This window comes from Delphinapterus leucas, chromosome 1 (genome assembly GCF_059928025.1).
Source record: "Delphinapterus leucas isolate spDelLeu-1000000601 "Yukka" chromosome 1, BTC_Dleu_Yukka2, whole genome shotgun sequence".
Classification (NCBI taxonomy): Eukaryota; Metazoa; Chordata; class Mammalia; order Artiodactyla; family Monodontidae; genus Delphinapterus; species Delphinapterus leucas.
In genome coordinates, this window is record NC_143129.1 from 20,424,289 (window position 1) to 20,444,735 (window position 20,447).

Genomic DNA, 20,447 nt, shown 5'->3' on the forward strand with positions numbered 1-20,447 from the left:
ACTAGTAAGTGGGAGAGTAAAGACTCAAACCTAGACAGTCTGATTCCAGAGCTTCCTCTTTTAGCCATGATGCTGCCAGCATCGTAATGATGTTGATGATGATAAAAATAATAACAAACACAATGGTCAGCTGATCCATCTATAGTTGGATGAGGCCATATCACTGAGGCTTGACCTTTGAGTTATTTTTCTGGCAAAGGGGAGAGATTTTGGCTTACGCATCCAAACAGTCTCGCCAAATTTCCTTTGTGACCACTAGTGCGATTGTGAAGGATGGTGAGTCGGGGTTAAGAGGGTAGCAAGTGTGTGACCGTCAAATGAAACACGGCTAATGGCTCACATGGGAACTGAACCAGTGACCTTGGCTTCATTAGCTCTCTCCCTGGGTAAAATACTTTTAATTGTGTTTTACTTCCCAAAATGGCTTAAAAGAAATTTAGCTAGAGTCCGGATGCCTAATCTCTCCTGCAATATTTGAATTTTTCTTCCACATATTTACTCTTTGATAAATTTAGTAACTTTTATGGCTTCAAACTGATACCATTTTTGTGGTTCTTTATACAAGTGGAATTAAAAACACCAGGCGGCCCTGAAATGGTGAATTGTAAGTAAGTTCCGTGGGGCCTTAGTTCTTACTGTGATACTTTAAGCTATTTCGTCATAGTGTAGGTATGGTGAAATGCTACAATTTATGTCTGCATAGAAGAAATTTAGGCCACATAAATACATATAACCGGAATGTCCGTTTTTAAAGTACAGTTGCCCATTGGTATCTGCGGGGGGATTGGTTCCAGGACCCCGTGGATACCAAGATTTGAGGATGCGCAAGTCCCTTATATAAAATAACATAGTATTTGCATATAACCTACGCACATTTTCTGTACTTTAAATCATCTCTAGATTACTTATAATACCTAATATAACGTAAATGCTATGTAATAGTTGAAATCACAATGTAAATGCTATGTAAATAGTCGCAGGCATGTAGCAAATTTAAATTTTACTTTTTGAAAGTTCCTGGAATTCTTTTCCCAAATATTTTTGATTCACAGTTGGTTGACTCATGGATACAAAATCTGCAGATGCAGAGGGCTGACTGTAATATTAACATTTTAGAGTGAAAGATGACTTTAGAGTTTATCTGCTTTAAATAATGAAATATCTGTTACATTTTACAGATAAGAAACCTGAGACCCAGAGAAGTTAAGGGGCTTTGCCTAAAGTCGCACAGCTAGTTAAGAGGATTAGGTGGGCCTCTAGTTTATTCATTTCTAATATTAAATTCTTTCCACTATTCACTATTTTATTGAATTGAGAAATCAGTAGGCATTTCACTTGATGTCATGCATTTGTCTTTTGCATTTTCTTTAATTTTCACGGTTAAGTTAAAATTTTAAGGAATAGGATCTTGAACTCCCTTAAAGGAACTAAAATGTACTGTTTTCATGACATCTGAAACCTAATCTTCGTCAGTAAGTATATATACGTCTGACTACATGGGTCGGTATATATTTCACCAATTCATGTCAAAAAAGAAAATATTCGTTTGCTTAACGTATTTTGTTCATTTGCTCTAGTATATAGTTTTATAGGTAGACTTGGGTGTTGATATCAGATGGGACATTCCATTTAGTTAATAATAAAATACTTTTAAGAGAAAAATGCTCCATCAGTTGAAATCATATACTCATGCAAAACATATGTATATCAATCAATATCTTCCCTAAATACTAATTGTGTTTCTTGGGCATATTTTGAAAAATGTACCATTTCAAACCCTGTAAGATATAGCTTTTGAAATCTGCTAAGTGAATGAAAACTTATGCTAAGCCTATGCTGTAACCAGTAAAACCAACTGTTTGAAGGTCCATTTAGGAATACGAGGCTGTTACAATAGTTATCCCCTAATTGATTAATTTTTTTGAGACCGTTCTCCAGCCCCTCCTTTCATCCACACACAGAAAATGGTAAATTCGTTGTGTAATAGACATGACTCTGGTATTTCTTCCTTGTAAAAGATCATATATATTAAAATCTTATTTATGGAATGAGACTCATTTCAAGGTTCTGTTGTTATTACTCGAATTAGAAAACTAGATTGTGTTCAGATGATAAAGTTTTTAATCTGTTTATTGACTAGATGATTTTATAAATAAATGAATGGCTACTTCATAGTTCCTAAAGCATTCGTCTCATAACTTTCAGGTCACATATGACTTGGTTGGCTAGTGCCACGAAAATCTACCTGTCCAATAGAGAAATGATCCTTACTGAAACTTAGAAAGATGGGTTTTTTTCTTACAAATTATATTGCTCTTTTATGTTTGATACACCATTACTTCATTCATTCATTAATAAATATTTATTAGCACTAACAGCATGCCAGATACTAAACATAGTGAATGTAATGTCTGTCCTACTGGAGTTTGTGTATGTGTATGTATGTGTGTGTGTGTGTACGTGTGTATACTTATATACATATTTACAGATAAATGTTTTTAAATGAGAACCTCTAAAACATATATTCATTTATTCCTTTTTCTTTCCACATACCTCAGAGCATCTAATTTAACCTAATCTAGTCAGGAAGTCTTCACAGAGGAGATAACATTTGGGCTAGGTATTGATGACAAACAGTAATTTGGCCAGTGGAGACATTAATTTAGCCAGTAAGAAGCATTATTCAGGGCAAAATGTGTGGAAGGCTTGTACTTTGAAAGGGTCTGATGTGTTCTGGGAACCAATAAAACCAATTCTTCAGTGCAGCTACAGAATGCCTCAGGTTATTTTCATCAGAATTAAAAATGTGTCAACTTTATTGATGTCCTAACAGAATTCATGTGTCAATATTGTCACCAATATAAATCATGCTTCCGAAAATGCAGGTTATTCAGTTCCTCCTTCTACTAACTCTTCTTCATATCCACCACCATCCAACACATGCTTGAGTACAACATTATACACCAGAGGATTTGAGAAACCTCTGAGAGCATACTGTTCCTTACACCCTCAAATCCTTTTGTGGGAATAAATAAAGAGGCAAACAAAAATGTAACACTGTTTCCACTGCTTAAATCTGTACTTGTTTAGATTTTCCATTGATGGTGGATACCTTTTCTTTCCCTCACTCATCTGTTGCTGAAAGATTTTTGTTTTCCTAAAAATGCTGCTGAAAATGTTTGCTTTTGGAAATTGAAGAGTAAAGATGATCAATCACCGTTGGAAGTTCTTATGATACTTTTTAGATTGTGAGTGAAAGCTGCAGCTGTCTACTCCTGTAGCTATCTGTACTTATGCTACCAGAATGTGGCACCTAAAATAACTTTGCTGTGATTTCTGTCTTTGTTCTACTATATCATCAACATGAAAAAGAAATGTAAACAAATAAACTAGATTTCTTTCTTTCTTTTTTTTTTTTTTTGAAGAAAACATTAGGCAATGAAACCTCCTATGAAAAAATGCATCCTCCCAGATTTAGAGGTTCATTTTCTTTTTTGAGGTAAGTTTTCATATGATGACACTTAGAAAAGGACAGCATGAAGTAAATTCAGAGCAATGAAAAGAGAGCACCGTGACTCTCCCATGTTAAATGTGAAACAGATATATTTTTGCTCATTTCGAATTAAGTACTTTGCTAGGAAATGGTACACCAACATTGACAAAAGTTGGCTTTCATTTCTAGACCCAACTTTTACTCACATTATGGTATTAAGCAAGAAAATACCAGGCTCTACCTCACATTGGTGGTCATGGAAGAAAGGCCTTCCTTCTAACTCACCCTCCATGCTTATGAAGTTAATTTGTTTACCTAACAGCTACAACTTGAACATGTTTATGTTATAGGAGAACACGTGTCATGGAGCTGACCCAGTCTTTCCCTATTAGCAAAGCAGAAAATGTTACTTGTGCACATTTAATCTCATTACAAAGAAGGGGAATGAACGTCACACTCTTTTGAATATCATTCTCCAGAAACTATGTCCTCTTTCAGGGTTTGAAACATTTCATTTTTGTAGGTTAAAAAATCAGAATCCATGTCAGTAAGACTCAAACTTAGATTTTATAGTATATTTATCTTAAGCATTTAAACTTGAAAAGAGTCAAGTCCAACCGTTCTTTGAAAACCAGATGAAGGTCTATGAATTTTGAATCCTTTCATTTAAAGATAATGCAATTAGAGGATTCTTGAGAACTCATATGAAAGTCTCTTTCCAGACTGATAAAGAAATACTTGTAGGAGTTCATAAATAATTGAAAGGAAAAGGAGTGAGAACATGCCTCCCTTCATAAACTCAATGGCAGCTAAGTTATTATAATCTACAAGTCAACATTTTCCTTAAAATAGAGCCTATTATTTCTCATAGCTTGTTCTTCCTTTGTCAGATCCAGAACAGAGAGGCGCTCATGCCATCACTGTGTTTGCAGAAGTTTTATCTGATCACCCAGGAACCAAGGCACAGTGAGATCCTGAAAATCCTAAGGGTGGATTGATGCTTAAAATGAAGGTCGCCACCCTTTTGTTAAACCCAGCCTGACTCACCACAGCAGCATCAGATGACAACAGCACATTTTCCAGATTTTCCAATTGATGAAAATGTCAGGAAACGCAAAGTTATGGTTCCCCTAACAACCATAACTTGGCCACTTTCCACAGAATGATTAAGGAAGAAAAGTTAGAAACTGACAAGTAGTATAAACCCACGGTTACACTGAGTTTGTGTCTACACAGACAGAGCAAAATTCAATAATTAGGGAACTAGCTGGGTAACTCAGACCAAATCATCCCTTACCTAAGATATTCATAAAAAACAGAAGTATTTTTGTTGAAACTAAATTATCTGGATAATGAGCTCACTATTTTACTTGGTACATGGAGCTATAAAGGAAAAAAATGAAGACTAGAATGATCTGAATTTCAGAACATAATAACATTTGAGATGAAAGTGGTGTGGTTTCTATATATTAGAAACATACAGCTAACCAAAAGAGACTGCTTGCCCAAGGAAACTGACTTCAATTTATACTTACTCTCACAAATGTATTCATAAAGGGATGCCCAGTGAAACTTAAGTTAATTTTACTTTTTATATCAAGAGAAGTACCATTTAAAAAGCTGATTCTAGCTGTAGCTATTGGTGAGATCAGGTCAAGATGGGCAGAAACCCTTCAATGGTTCCTTTGTTTATGTAGATGTAAGTTATGAAGGAAATAAGAAATGGTGAGTCTGGGAAGAATAGGAAATTAAATACTTTTCCTAAAGACATCAGAATTCAATGACCATCCTCCCCCGCCCTCCCCTCCAAAAGAAACCCACAAATAGTCAAACAAATACGTCAGTAAGACAAAATATGTCAAAGAGGAGGCTCATTAAGGGGCTGCAACACAGGTGTGCAGGAAGGTAAGCTGACTGCTCCCATCCTTCCCTCTACAGCAGGGACAGCGAGCCTGGCTGCCAGAAGTTAAAGTGGGTGCTGACTGCACCTTCCAGACAAGATCGCTTCTTTTGAACAAAAACACTGGCACAGCACATAGCACCCACAGGTGGTCTAATTTCCAGTTTTCTCTCAGATTTGTGAGACAAGTCCCCTTGGGCAGGAGGGGCCCCTAGTCTTTTGGACTTACAAAGGGTAGATGTCTAGAAAAATTCTTTTCACAATATGAAGACTCATGCCATTCACTCTGAATATTAGAAAGAAATGCAGGGACTTCCCTGGCGGTGCAGTGGTAAAGGCTCCACGCTTCCAACGCAGGGGGCGTGGGTTCGATCCCTGGTTCGATCCCTGGTCGGGGAACTAAGAACCCACATGCTGCGTGATGCAGACAAACAATAAAATATAAAAACCATAAAGAAATGCATATTGTGGGGGGTTTTTTGTTTGTTTTTGTTTTATTTTATTTTGTTTTGTTTTTTTTCACAAGCTGGTTACATGGGTCAAAGTGGTTTATCTGAATAGTTGAAAAAAATCTTTGCTAGTGCTAGCAGAAAAAAAAATCTCTTGACATTTAGTATCATGAGGCTAGTCAGAATATCACCTCAACACATTTTGTTATATGTATACTTCCTTTCTAGAAGCAGCAGTCATCAGTATGTTTATGTCAACTTATGTTTCAATCTAATTTGTGGGGATTTAACTTAATTTCGTTCCTTACATCTTCGATTTGGACTTATTAAAAATCCTTACAAGCATCATTAAAAATTCAATAATAAAATTTTGGCCTTGGTCCTAATTCCTTAATAAGTTTTCATTGCTTCTATGAAGAAACAAAATTAACTTTCTGAGTCTTATTCTGTTTTTCTGCCAACTACCTCATGGTTAAAAGTTAGATTCAGTAATGTTAGATAGTCAAGTCCTCTTTATTTTGGAATATTTTGCTATATTTCAGGCACTTAGCGTTCACAGATACTTTTCCATATGATTTCCCTAGGTAGTGGTGGTGTATCTGTAGTTAACTGTGATGATAGTAATTAATACATGTATGAGTGTGTATGTGTGTGTGTGTGTGTGTGTGTGTGTGTATGAGTGTGGTTTTCTCCACTAGACTGTGAGCTCTTTGAGGGCAAGGGCTATGCTATTCATCTTTTGTTCCTTAGCACAATGCCTGTCAGCATATAGTAAACAAAAGGGAATTGCTGAATAAAATGAATTTCTTCAACTGAAGTCATCATTATATAGCAATGCTGGATTAAGTAACTAATGAATTGAAAATAGTGGAGAAGAGTCTAGGGACCACGATAATTTAGACTGAACCAAAAGGATATGCTAGCAATTGATCCTTTTTAGCTTACAAAAATGGCAATTTTACATGGTTCATTCTATTGTTTCCTTAGATTTACGTGCGGCCTCTCTTCAAGAACCTCACCGTATCTGTAATGTTTTCCCACCAGGACCCTTTCAGATGGACAGGAGAATTTTCCTTGGTTTTACTCCTTCCCCAAAGATAAGAACATCACAGTTAATATTCCTAGGGCACAGAGCAATGAATACCCAACCCTTTACACATTACTAAAAGTATTCTTTCATTTAGCATCTATTGGCACACCCACTGTGTGCCAGGCACTACGGTGGGGATTGTGATAGAGAAGTCATGAAGACAAGGCCTTGCTCATGGTGGATATGACAGTAAAATGGGGCGTCCAGACAAGTAGCCAGGTCAGTACAAAGACAACAGTGATTTGCAAGGGGCGTGCTATGGAAATACATTAAGGAAGCAGCTGATTCAGACGAGGAAGAGGGTGCTCTAGGAAACTTGCAGGCCAAGACTTGAAGGACGGTAGACAGAGGGAAATGGCAGCTATGGGGAGAAGCTGAGGGTGGGTGTTGCCTGTTAGAGGTGCCAAACGCAATACTAACGTGGCTGAAGCGCAGAGGCCCAGCAGAGGAAGAGGGGAGACAAGACCAGATTGTAAACAGAGTTCACCGTAGAGCTAGTCAGTGTGAGTCTAGAAGCATAACCCACCTGATAGAAAAGTCATTGAGCAATATGTCTTGAAACTTTTCCTAAAAGAATACTTGTGATTTTTTCAAATTTGATTACATTGCTTGATTCATGAAGGTCTAGACCTCACTTAATCCCATCCAATCTCCTCATTTTATAGACAACAAAAGTGAAGCCCAGAGAAGTTAAGCGACTCCCCTAAGGCCACAAAGCTAGTCCTCCAGCACAGGATGAAACCAAACCCACGCCTCCTTACTCTCCCGTGGGGTACTCTTTTCTGACATTGCCTATTTGCCCATTTCTTGATCTCTTCAAACTCCAGATCGAATTCTTTCGAGTCCCAAGCCTGTTAACTAAATACTTTTTGTGAATTGAATCAATGATTTATAGCAAATTATTTCCTGGAAAAGCAAGCATTCTACAAGTGGCCCAAACGTTCCCCAGTTTTGAACACGTTCAGCATTTCCAGATTTCGCCATTACGTGTCTGGCTAGAGCCGTGACAAAGGCAAGAGGTTAAGGCTCAAACACCTACAAACTTGACTTCAAAAGGCTTATTTGAAGCGTGCAGTTACGATGGCAAATATTAAACATGCTGACTGTTGCAGCTCGATGATTAATGCCACAGATAATAAGCAAACATGTTTTATTGCATAACTGGCTCACACAATGAAGACACTCAGATTCTTTGAACTATTCAACATGCCCCAAACTAACTGTCAGCATTTGTTTTTATAGTTTTTGTAATCTCACCTGCTAAGACCCTTATCTTCATAAAACCACTGAGTTCCTGAATAAATATTGTGCCACAGATTTAAATCTTCTGGGGGATTTGATGCAAGTGGTTGCTGGATTTTACATCTCAGAAGCTCATATCTAAAGCAAAAGATAAGCAGAAAGATCAGGATTATCTCAACTAATGTTATTACCAAAATTCAGGTTGTCTCACAGTACGAGTGTGTGGGGTGTATGTGTAAACGTAAAGAAAACATCTTAATTTTCTTTTTCCAGATAATCATTTTTTTTTTTTTTTGGCACAAGTGTCATCCGCGTAGCTAACTGGAACAATTAGCTACATTCACATTTTACTACTATCAGTAAAATGATAACATTTAGATTTCTTCTATATCAGATTTGCCAAAACTTTATTGCCAGTTTCACACAAAATAGAATTACAAAAAGCTTATAAAGTTAATGACTTCCTAAAACTTCTACCATCAATACTTTATAAACAATGATAATATTATCGACTCCATAGTCTTGCCTAAGTGTCAAGTTGTTATAAAGCCATTTCAGAATCACAGTTCTTTTCTTTCATCTTATCTATATTCCTGACCACATGCTTTAGAAGTTTCCAGATAATAATAACATGCCAAAAATTATTGTGTTATCTTTAGAATTTTGAGGCATATTTGTGCAAATGTGTCATTTAGAACATGCATCAAACTTGCTTAACATATAATAAAGGTATACTTTGAAAATCAAGAGAGGGGCTGTGTAGAGAAGCATTAGAGAACAGCGATTGTTGCTCCGAGGGTTTTTAGTTCCTCACAATATCGTGCTATTTTTACCTTGATGATCTTTTTATGGTTCCATATAAGTCAAGATACAGAAGATGAAACTGTATGAAAATTACGAGTGAGGCAGACATAGAGAACAGACCTGTGGTTGCCAAGGGGGAGGGGGTTGGGGGAGGGATGGAGTGGGAGTTTGGGATTAGCAGATGCCAACTATTATATACAAAATGGATGAAGAACAAGGTCCTGCTGTATAACACAGGGAACTATATTCAATATCCTGTGAGAAACCACAATGGAAAAGAATATAAAAAAGAATGTATATATATATATATATATATATGTATGTATAACTGAGTCACTCTGCTGTACAGCAGAAATTTACACAACCCTGTAAATCAACTACACTTCAATAAAAAAAATGTTATGAGTGAGGAATATCCAATAAGGAATTAGTTCAACGTTCCTATGTGAGGAAAAGCCTCCTTCCTCCCTTCCTTCCCAGAGAGATAAGACGGTAACAAAATCCAAAAGCACCATCACTTTCTCTTACCTCAAATTGGGTCCGTTTGGCCTGGCTGGTGGCTGCCAAGAAATGCCAACATACGATTCACTTAGTGGAACCACGGACAACGGGCTAAGATCCTGAGGCAGGGTGGGATGCGTGGTCACATGGGTAGGGAAACTCTCTGTGCACCCCCCTAGATGCCCATTACCCCCTGAGCAAGCCACAATGGTGACAGAATAATTAGTGAAAGGAATCAGATGAGTAACGACGTGACTGAACACAGAGGAAGTAACGTTGGTGATCGTGATGTGAGGGTCAGGCATGCGGATCTCGTAGGTAAGGATGTCTCCATTCAGGATAAGTGGGGCTCTCCAAGTGACCTGAAATAAAACGTAAGCTTAGCACCAGTGTGACAACACAGGAACAGAGCAACTGCAGTTCACAAGGCCTGGCATTTTGCTCTGCCTTGTTTTCAGTCAAGTCACTTTCTAAATACCCACTTTCGACTTCGCCCTTTGCACTAGACAGTAATGAAGGGTTCCAGATCAATTAGCAGTACACCAGGAATTAGATGAAATGCTGTTTCCTGGGCTGGGCTTTTAGTCTGGAGACTTTCTAAGATTGTCAGACTAGTACACACCTTAGTGATTCATCTCCACCATGGATGCCCTGAAGGACACAGAGCACACACATGGAGAGAATTCACACATCCACACGCATCAATGGGGAGGCAGCAGGATTTAATAGTTTTCTTGTTTATAACTCAATTAAACGAAACGTCAGAACTCCTTGCTTTGCATTATTAGCGGGTACTCTAAATATGTCACTATTCTCTCTCTTTTTTTTTTTTGGATGGTGGTGGGAGGGTGCAGAAATCATTCTTTGCATTTTCTGAGGATATGTAACAAGTAAAGCAATAACAACACATCCTGTTCTCAAAGACAAGAGACATGTGGAAAGCTTTAAAAAGGCAAGCAAAGAATGATCCTGTTTAAGTCACAGACATGAACATCAGAAGAAAGAAACACCGTTTTCTAATAATGTTTAACGTTGCTTTTCTTTTCTGGCTAAATACTGTAAGGGCATAGTGCTAACCCACTCATGCTCCTATGGGGGACAAAGGACCCTAGAAAAATGTGCATTAGTCATTAAAAGATTACTTATTTATATGCTATCATGGGTCATCTTTTTTGTGTTGCCTTGCAATGTTCCTTAAATTTTGGAGTGTATATCCCATCTCCCCAATAGACTGTAAGCTTCTTGATAGCAGGGCCTAAATTGTACACCCATTTAGTGCCATACACCGAGAGATGGAGTTCCAGAAGTAATAGCAGTCATGGCTGTCTCCATTATGTTTTTCCTCAGCATATAGCTATTTTGAAACTTTCAAAGAGTTTTCCACAAAGTGATATATTGATACCTACATTTATAGTTCTATACAAATTCGAAGTCTGAGAGGCATTATAGAAAAGTGAGAATGGAAAAGGATGAACCAAAATTTTCTATCTTAAAGGGAAAAAATTTCCTCCAGAAGGAACCTGACCCGAGATATCTGTAGGGTGTTCTTCCTAATTCTTGGTGATAAAATGGGCCTCTACCAGATGTCACTGGGCAGTCGCTTGATGATTACGGTCCTAACTTAAAATTAACAAGGACCTGACATCTACTCCAATTTTACTACATAGCTTGAAATCATTGCTAACTTTAAAAACTTTTTCTGGACTTCCCTAGTGGTGCAGTGGTTAAGAATCCACCTGCCATTGCAGGGGACACGTGTGGGTTTGAGCCCTGGTTCGGGAAGATCCCACATGCCACGGAGCAACTAAGCCCGTGAGCCACAACTACTGAGCCCGCGTGCCTAGAGCCCGTGCTCTGCAACAAGAGAAGCCACCGCAGCGCAACAAAGAGTAGCCCCCGCTCACCGCAACTAGAGAAAGCCAGTGGGCAGCAACGAAGATCCAACCCAGCCAAAAATAAATAAAAATTAACAAACAAACAAAAAACCAAAAACACTTCTCAGAGAGTTCCACACTGTGCTGGTGAAGAGAAATTTTAGATGAGTTCCTTATAAGCACAGAGGATTTGCCTGGATGGAGGAAAGATCAAAGAAGCCTAACGCAAGTAAAGTTTATAGAGCAGACATAGGATTCTATTTGTTTGGGGGGTGCAGTGCTCTTTGTGGACTTCAGAAATGAGTCAAGGTCATATTTACAGGGCTTCCTCGTACTTGTCATGCAAATGGAAAATGGAAGGGTTATCACAGCTCAATTCTACCTGATTCACATGTGGAATACCACTTGCCTCTGGAACTAGAATATTGTGAGAGTTCAGGTCAAGGCTTGGCAGCCCTCGAAAGAATCCAAACTTTGGAGGTAGTCGGTGTGAGCAGTTGAGCTGAGAGTGAATTGATTTGGCACTCAATTGTTGAGCCTAAGAAAAGCATTCATAAAATAAACCTTGAGTAAGATCTCAACCAGCGGAGATTAAGTGATGTGATGTAATGATTCAGGAGACAGTCATTTGAAGAGCTAAAAAAATCCCTGTGTTCTCTAACTATAAACGTTTGCATCCAGAAACTGGCTATTTTTCTCACTTAAAAAGCTACAGACTTAAGAAGATACATCTTTTTTTTTTAGTTTATACATTTATTTATTTATTTTATTTTTGGCTGCGTTGGGTCTTCGTTGCTGCACACGGGCTTTCTCTAGTTGCGGCGAGCTGGGGCTACTCTTCGTTGCGGTGCACAGGCTTCTCACTGCGGTGGCTTCTCTTGTTGCACAGCATGGGCTCTGGGCACATGGGCTTCGGTAGTTGCAGCACACGGGATCAGTAGTTGTGGCTCGTGGGCTCTAGAGTGCAGGCTCAGTAGCTGTGGTGCACGGGCTTAGTTGCTCCGCAGCATGTGGGATCTTCCCGGATCAGGGATCGAACCCGTGTCCCCTAAATTGGCAGGCGGATTCTTTTTTTTTTTTTTTTTTTTTTGCGGTACTCAGGCCTCTCACTGTTGTGGCCTCTCCTGTTGTGGAGCACAGGCTCCGGACGCGCAGGCTCAGTGGCCATGGCTCATGGGCCTAGCCACTCCGCGGCATGTGGGATCTTCCCGGACCGGGGCACGAACCCGTGTCCCCTGCGTTGGCAGGCGGACCCTCAACCACTGCACCACCAGGGAAGCCCAGGCAGGCGGATTCTTAACCACTGCGCCACCAGGGACACCCAGGAAGATATATCTTTTTGACAGTACTGAGTTGGAAGACATGAATCTACTTCCACAGAAAATTTTTATAAGGAATTTTATAGCAAGGTGGAGAAGGCCATTGTCATTATAGTGAGTAGGCTATCAGAAATGGTATCTAATTTGATCATCCTCCTGAAAATATCCTGGAGCTATTACTAAAAATAAATGTGTCCAAGCTTTTTAAAGAGCCAGTTAGTTAAATATTGGATTCTATTCTTTCCAGTGCCTAAGACTACATTTACTAGAGTGTGGCTAAAATATGTGAGATTAAAACTTTCATTCAGTTTAATTTTCCACGGCCTTTTATGTATCTATTGTTCATAGAAAGGATTATAAAATACTGTTGCAGCCCAAAAAACTCAGACCCAAGAGCATGTTCCTGGCCTAATAAGCAAAAGGTATGTTCTCTAAAACAAGACTTTTACACTGAAATTTTCTAAACAGAATTGTAGTTTCTGGCTGGGAATAAAATGTTTATTTTGGAGTTGCTTTGCCAACAATGATGATTTCTTTTATTTGAGTGGTTCTTAATTGCTTAGATTTCCATTCTCTGTTTAGTTATTGTAAATTTGCAAAAAATAGGACAGGCGGGTAGGTGTTTAAGGAGCTACTGACTTTTACCTATTTGTTCAGATCCCTGAAGAGTGGCCCTAAACAATCAAGATCCTGGTTGTAAGCAAAAATGTAGGGAATGTAGGTTGGATGATTGGCTTCGGGACTGAAAAATGTAACACACATAAACATTGTAACTTACTTCTAATTTCTTTAACTCCATCAAACCATATTTAAGAACTTTATGAATAAGAGGATTTATGAAGGTTGAACTTTATGATTTATGAACTTTATGGGCTAAGAATAAATATCCTTGATATTTGATGTAGGTTACTCAACCAACACTGTGAGACTTGGAACAAAACACTTAACATCTCTGGGCCTCAGTTTCCTTGTATCTAATGTTAAGAGACAATCCTCGCCCTCATATCTACATAGAAGATTTTATAATTCTAAGACTACTTAATCAATACAGAATATGAATGACCACAGGGCATGAGAGTGTGGTAACGTTTGACTCCATATGGTAATTCCGCTCAACAACTGGCTCCCCGGCAAATCTTCTCATACAGAACAAGGTGTACAATAAGTATTCGTTGAAATGAAATGAAATTTTTCCTTTAAGATATCTTCCTTTTCTTTTAAAGTTGTTAATATTAATTTTTTTACTTCGGATATTTGTTTTGTATTCAGAGAAAAAACCAAAGATATTGATACATACAGGAAAATAAATTACGGTCCTTCACCTCGACCTCCTCCTATCCCTCCCCATTCCCACCCTGTAAAGGTGAAAAGGTGATAGCTTTGAATCTATTCTGCCATACTTTCTCACACAGCAAATATATCCACACATAGGTACGTTTTCTCTCTCTCTTTTAAATTTTTTTCTGGAAAAATTTTATTTTTTATACCCATTATTAATCTGTAACTTGCTTTTCACACTCAACTAGAGATCATGGGACACACCCTATCATGTTTTATGTTGCATAATATTCCTTTCATGGCTGAAAACAGACTATTCAGTTATCCTACCGACTTGACTTTACTGTTAAAAACCATATTTGAAAATGTATGTATACATACGATTGTACATTTTTTTTTATTTAAAAAATTTTTTGGCTGCGCTGCATGGCACGTGGGATCTTAGCTCCCCGACCAGGGATCGAACCTATGTCCCCTGTGTTGGAAGTGTGGAGTCTTAACCCCTGGACTGCCAGGGAAGTCCCTGTACTTATTTATTATTGTATAGGTTAGCAAGAATTGCTATACCAAAATGTATGTTTAGTTTTAATCATTATTGATGGATTACTTTCCGAAAAGTTTGAAGTAATTCACTTGATCACAAACAATGAAAGAAAATGTCCATGATTTGTGTCCCCATAAATTCTTGAAATTACTGCTCCTTTTAGAGATCAGATTTGTGATTACCAGAGGCAGTGGCGGGTGAAGGTGGTCAAGGATGAAAACTTCCAGTTATAAGATAAATAAGTACTAGGGTTGTGATGTACAACACGATTAATACAATTAACACTGCTGACATTACATATGAAAATTGTTAAGGAAGTATTTGGTTGGCCAAAACGTTTGTCTGGAATTTTCCATAAGTTGTTACAGAAAAACCCGAACAAATGTTTTGGCCAACCCAATAAATCCTAAGAGTGCTATCACAAGGAAAAAATGTTTTCTTTTATTTTGTATCTATAGGAGATGATGGATGTTCAATAAACTTACTGTGGTCATCATTTCATGATGTATGCAAGTCAAATGATTATGCTGGACCCCTTAAATGTATACAGTGCTTTGGGTCAACTCTATCTGAATAAAACTGGAAGAAATAAAAAGAAATTACTAATCCTTTTGGTCTTGCCAGTATTACTTTATTATTTCTTTAATTAATTTGTAGTCCCTTGACTTTTTTAAGATATAAATATTTTCAAACATTATTAACTTTGTATATCCTCTTATCACATTATTTATCCATATTTTATACTTTGTTTTCTATTGAGTTGTCTTTTTATCATAAGTTATTAGAAGTTCTTTGTTTATTATGGGGAAATTATTTTTCTATAATGTCTTATAGATGCATTTTCCCAATCTATCTTTTGAAGTTTAACTTTTTTTTGAGGAATCTTATATCTTGCAAAAACAAAATTGTTTTCTAGCTAAATATAACTATCTATTCTTTTAAGGCTGCAGGGTTTGCCTGTGAAATGGGGATAATAATAGCCTTTATCTGACAGGGTTGTAGTAAGGACTCAGTGAGGGCAATTCCTGGAACTTAATATGAACTCAGTGAATATTAGTTGTCATTTTATTTCCTTCCAAATTCTGTAATACCCTATATGGGAAAAGAATCTGAAAAAGAATGTATATATGTATATGCATAACTGAATCACTTTGCTGTACACCCGAAACTAACACAATACAGTAAATCAATTATACTCCAATATAAAATAAAAATTAAATTAAAAAAAGAATTTATAATTTTTTAATGGTTTGATTTAAGCAGATATCAAAGACCAGCCCATCTTCAAAAACAGGTGAGAATGATGACTAAGACTTAATTCTTTTTACTTTGGTTTATTATCAACCTGTAAATGAGCAATGCTAAGAGTACACACCATAGCAAAGCTGTGCGTGGACACCATCTGGGGGACAGGATTGTTGTTCCTTGTCACACACACACCAAGGCTGGTGGTTTTGGCGATCTGAGCCAAGAGAGGACTCTTCTACCTGAAAAACTGAGAGCTGCAGCCCTGCTCTTTCATTCTGCTTTAGCCGTGGGAAGGTGGGCCTGCGAATGGGGCCATCAGAGTTCAGAGTCTCATGTTATCACCAAAAAGCAATATATATATATATATTTTGCTGCGTCACAGTTATACAACTTAGTTATTCTATGTTTTATTTTTATTAGTCCTCAATCGTACTCAAGACTCCAGTGGAATAAATTTATAAATTGACTTTTTCCTAATCTGGTTTTATGTTGAATATTTGTTAGAAATGGCTACTGAATCTTAGGTCTTTTTTCTGCATCTATTGATAAAAAAAAAAGGGCTTTCTCTTTTAATCAGTTGATTTAAGCAGTATGTTGATAGATTTCCTGATGTTGAACCAAACTTACGTTTTTGGAATCAGACCAGATTTGTCCTGGTATACCATTCTTTTAATATACTCCTGAGTTCAATTTGCTAATATTTTATTTAGAAGCATTGGCTCTATAGTCGCAGTATGAAATTAGTCTATAGTTTTACTGAACTATCTTTTTCAGGTTTTGGTATTTTTTTACCAACTTTATACAATGAAATGAATTTTCTTAAAGTGATTAGATATCACATCAAAGTGCATGGCTTTCACACAACCGCTTTGACAATATATATTCTTTTCCTTGTAATCAAATAAGATATTAAGAATGTAATTTTGATATGCAACTTTCCTTTTTTCTTTTTTTTTAAATTTATTTTCTTGAGGTATAGTTGATTTACAATATTAAACCAACTATAACTTCTGCAGTACAGCAAAGTGATTCAGTTATACATATATATATATATGTGTTCTTTTTCATATTCTTTTCCATTATGGTTTATTACAGGATATTGAATATACTTCCTTGTGCTATACAGTAGGACCTTGTTGTTAATGCAACTTTCGCTTCCTAATGCTCATGTCTATGCCAAGTTATCTCTTTATACTTACTAAGATGCTACTTTGGGTTATTTTCTAGTTGGCCTAAGTATGTGAAGTTTCCTTGCTTTCCCTATTAGATGCAAGCTCTTACAGGTGGAGTGGTGGTGAAAAGACCACATGGTACAAAATGGGAAGAACTAGGGTGAAATATCAGTCCATTTCCTTTATTATCCCCCAACCTATCAGCTGGTAGTGTTTATTCCTGATTTGTTTCTTCCCTCAAGCCTTTTTCACTTCTGGGCATTTTATATATCTGTTTATGTTGTTTTGACTAAAAGGTACACTCCATGAAGGTGGGGATTTTGATTTGGCCGCTACTGTATCCTCAGTGTCTAAAAGAGGCACTCATAAAGATTTACACGTGCTCAATAAAGGTTAGTAGAACTGAAATTATTATTATTGTGTCAATAATATTACTGACAATTCTCTTCATCCTAATATTTGCAATGACTCTATGAAATAAATGTTGAATAAATTTCTTAACCAATGCATTCACGGCCATCCTTCTGTTTTCCTCGTATCTTATCCATTTGCAATTTTAACTTTTAAATCTTATAGTTCATAAAGAGAAATCACTGTATTGCTGTCACATTGCCTCTGTTTACCAGATAAGCATATCACGAGCACATTGACTTTGAGTCTGAAGATCTTTTTGAACCTAATGTGAGCCCAAAATTCTGAAGCGTAAATATGTTGTTTTGATATTATTTAAACATATATAATCCAATACTAGATTCAGCTGAATATTCCTGATGACTCTCTTCATTGATAACTTCTGATTTTCTAGTTATAAAGTGAGAATTAATAAAAGGTGTGAATTTTTAAAAACTATCACTAATGTCCAATGTCTGCACATTCCAAGCACCTTCTTAGAGACTTTTAGATTCCTGACCTGGTGAGTGCCTGTGAGATTCTGCTCCCAAGCCAAGCTAATCTAAACTTTACCTTAGCAGGTTGACAAGCCATGCACACTGTCTTATTCCTGGATGAGGTTACAAAATGCAAAGAGGAAGGAAAAAAAAAAAGAATGAAAGAAAAAGTCAGGCAATTTGTTTTGAATACTTTTGATCACCGTTTATAGATGCTGAATCACATAGAATTGGGCATTGAGCCATTATTTTTCTGAAAATATTTATCATTTTTCAGATCTGCCTAGTTATTAAACTTTTGTTAGAAAGAATCCAGAAAAAAGTCCATTATCTAGCTTTGCCTTTGTGAAGGGACTGTGTTTATGTCACATCATATTGATTGGTACTGCTACTGAAGTTTTGCAAAATTCCCTTAGGATTGAAAAGAAAAGTCATTTCTGAAATGATGAATAACTCTAGGTTTGTTTGGGGTTTTCCTTTGGTTCGTTTTGCTTTTCCTTTGAATGAAGAACAATTCTTAAGATCGCCCAATTCATATAATAAACATCGTACCTCACGTCCTTCAAATTAATTTCCTTTTAGTGTTTTATCAACAGGATTCTATACATTTGTGGTATTTCTATCAAGAAGGCGTGTTGCTTTGACCAATCTCATGTTGAAACTAAGACAGACTTATAAAAATCGATTTTCGTTTGTAGGTTCAATTAAATTTCTTCAAGAATTTACACTATTTAGCATCACCCAGTGTTTGCTTTTGGTGGGACGAGAGAACACACAACAGAGATTCAAGTAATAATTTCAGCAGATGAACTCTGCTGTTATGCAAATGTCCTTTGTTTTGTGCTCTGGTGAGCAAGCTGCTCCACCAATGCTTTTGGCAGTAGTACAAGATTGAATCCATGGAAGCATGTGTGTATTTACACAAAAGAGGCTTCTAAGCTACAAAACTCCCTCCTGTTTGGTTACACTAATTTCCCTTGAATGAAGTTTGTATGCAAGCCAAAACAATGGTAGTTATCCTGCGCTCTAGGGTTCATTCCCAGTAGAGTGAAGTGAATAATTGAACAGTTCCTAGATAGCCCCGTAATCGGCTATTTTTATTTCTTTCCCCATCATCCTGATCCTTTGATCATTAAAAAAGAATCAGAATATCGGTAATTGGAACTTTTGTTAATACACTAATCCCTTCCCCCGTATTTCCCCACCTCCTCTCATTTTCTGATCTATTTAGATCTGACGTGGTGGTTAAGCTAAGCATCCCACGGTGGCATTCAAAGGATTTCAGGTGTGTGAGGCAAATGGCAGTATCTCAACAATATAATTAAGGGGTTACAGGGAGAAATGAAAAACTGACATCAAATTCAAGATAGCTTGGGCCAAAGGCCAAAAACCCAGTTTCTCCAGTGAATGCCTAAAACAACACATGTGTGCGTTCTGTCAGTAGATGGCTCTGTTCAACACAGAGTCAATCCAGGGTAAATTCCTATGTCTGCAGTGGAGACAGACACACCGTATCTTACCTTGGCTGCGTCGGGTCCTAGCACATCCACCACGGGGGGCTGCACCCCAGCAGGTCGTGAAGGTCTCGTGGTCACTTCTGCCCAAGCGCTGCTGTTTGTACCTCCTCCAAGAGTGCTCATCAGGACCCGATACTCATATTTTGTCCATGGGCTAAGAGCAGAAGTCTTGTCGATAAACCTCATGGGATGACCTCTCGGGAAAGTCACCAGGGTAGTAGCTTCTTCCTTCCCTTCGACTCTTCTCTCGATTGTGAAGTTCTCCACCAAGCCGTTGGGATGGGTGGGGGGTTGCCAAGATATAATCACGGACGTTGGGGTATCGGAGAACAACTCTGGTCTCGGGATACCTTCTGGTGCATCTGGGAGTGTCCATACAGTCTGAGACTCTGGTGACAGGGAACACCCTTTTGAAGTACAAGCTTCTACTTGAAATGTGTAGGCTGTATATGGGCGCAAATGGACCACTGTGCCGTTAGTGACATTTCCGGAAGTTTTTAAGCAGAGACGGCCATGTTGATGAATGTTATAATGGGTAATGATCCCATTGCGCTTTAAAGGATGCTGCCAGGTGACCAACATCATTCTTGACTTCACATCCCGAAGAATCGGAGGGTCTATAGGTCCAGGTTCTACAAAGTAGAAAGAAAAGTAAGACAGGATACCTCTTAGAAACTCCCCACATCTCCTCAGAACAAAACTAAAATGAGTGATAACTCTCCTACCAGAGTATGAAACTGGACACTTGGTGAAGGCCAATAAGTAAGTGGCCAAGTGTCTCTTACACATTTACTCTTAAATGTGTAAGAAGTATGTACTTGTTGAACATTATCAAATTCAATTGTCATTTTTGTCTCTAAGATAGCTTTATTAAAATCGTTTCTTTTTATTAAAGCTAAGGATTCAAAATATCACAAGGACCTGAAATAAAGATCTTAGGAGAGAAAGATACAAGAGGGCGGTTGTAACCAAAGTTGTAGCTTCCGCCCCATTTTTCTAGAACCCCAGTAACTCATTATAATCAATAACACTGCCTTAACAAACCTGCATATTTCACAGCCCAGTAAAATCCTTCAGCATCTCTCATTATATATTCCATATTATCCCCGGGTCTGTTTATCATTCTAAT

General features: G+C 37.6%; 1 protein-coding gene across 1 annotated transcript in view; it reads right to left on the bottom strand.

The window, feature by feature from the left end:
* The window catches only part of USH2A (usherin), a 777,251-nt gene that overhangs the window by 264,894 nt on the left and 491,910 nt on the right, over nt 1-20,447 (bottom strand). The window contains exons 40-42 of the mRNA XM_022579226.3: nt 19,322-19,950; nt 9,507-9,841; nt 8,190-8,312 (exon numbers count right to left, since the gene is read on the bottom strand). Of these exons, the coding sequence (XP_022434934.3) occupies nt 8,190-8,312; nt 9,507-9,841; nt 19,322-19,950 (1,087 nt within the window). The remainder of the gene's footprint in view (nt 1-8,189; nt 8,313-9,506; nt 9,842-19,321; nt 19,951-20,447) is intronic.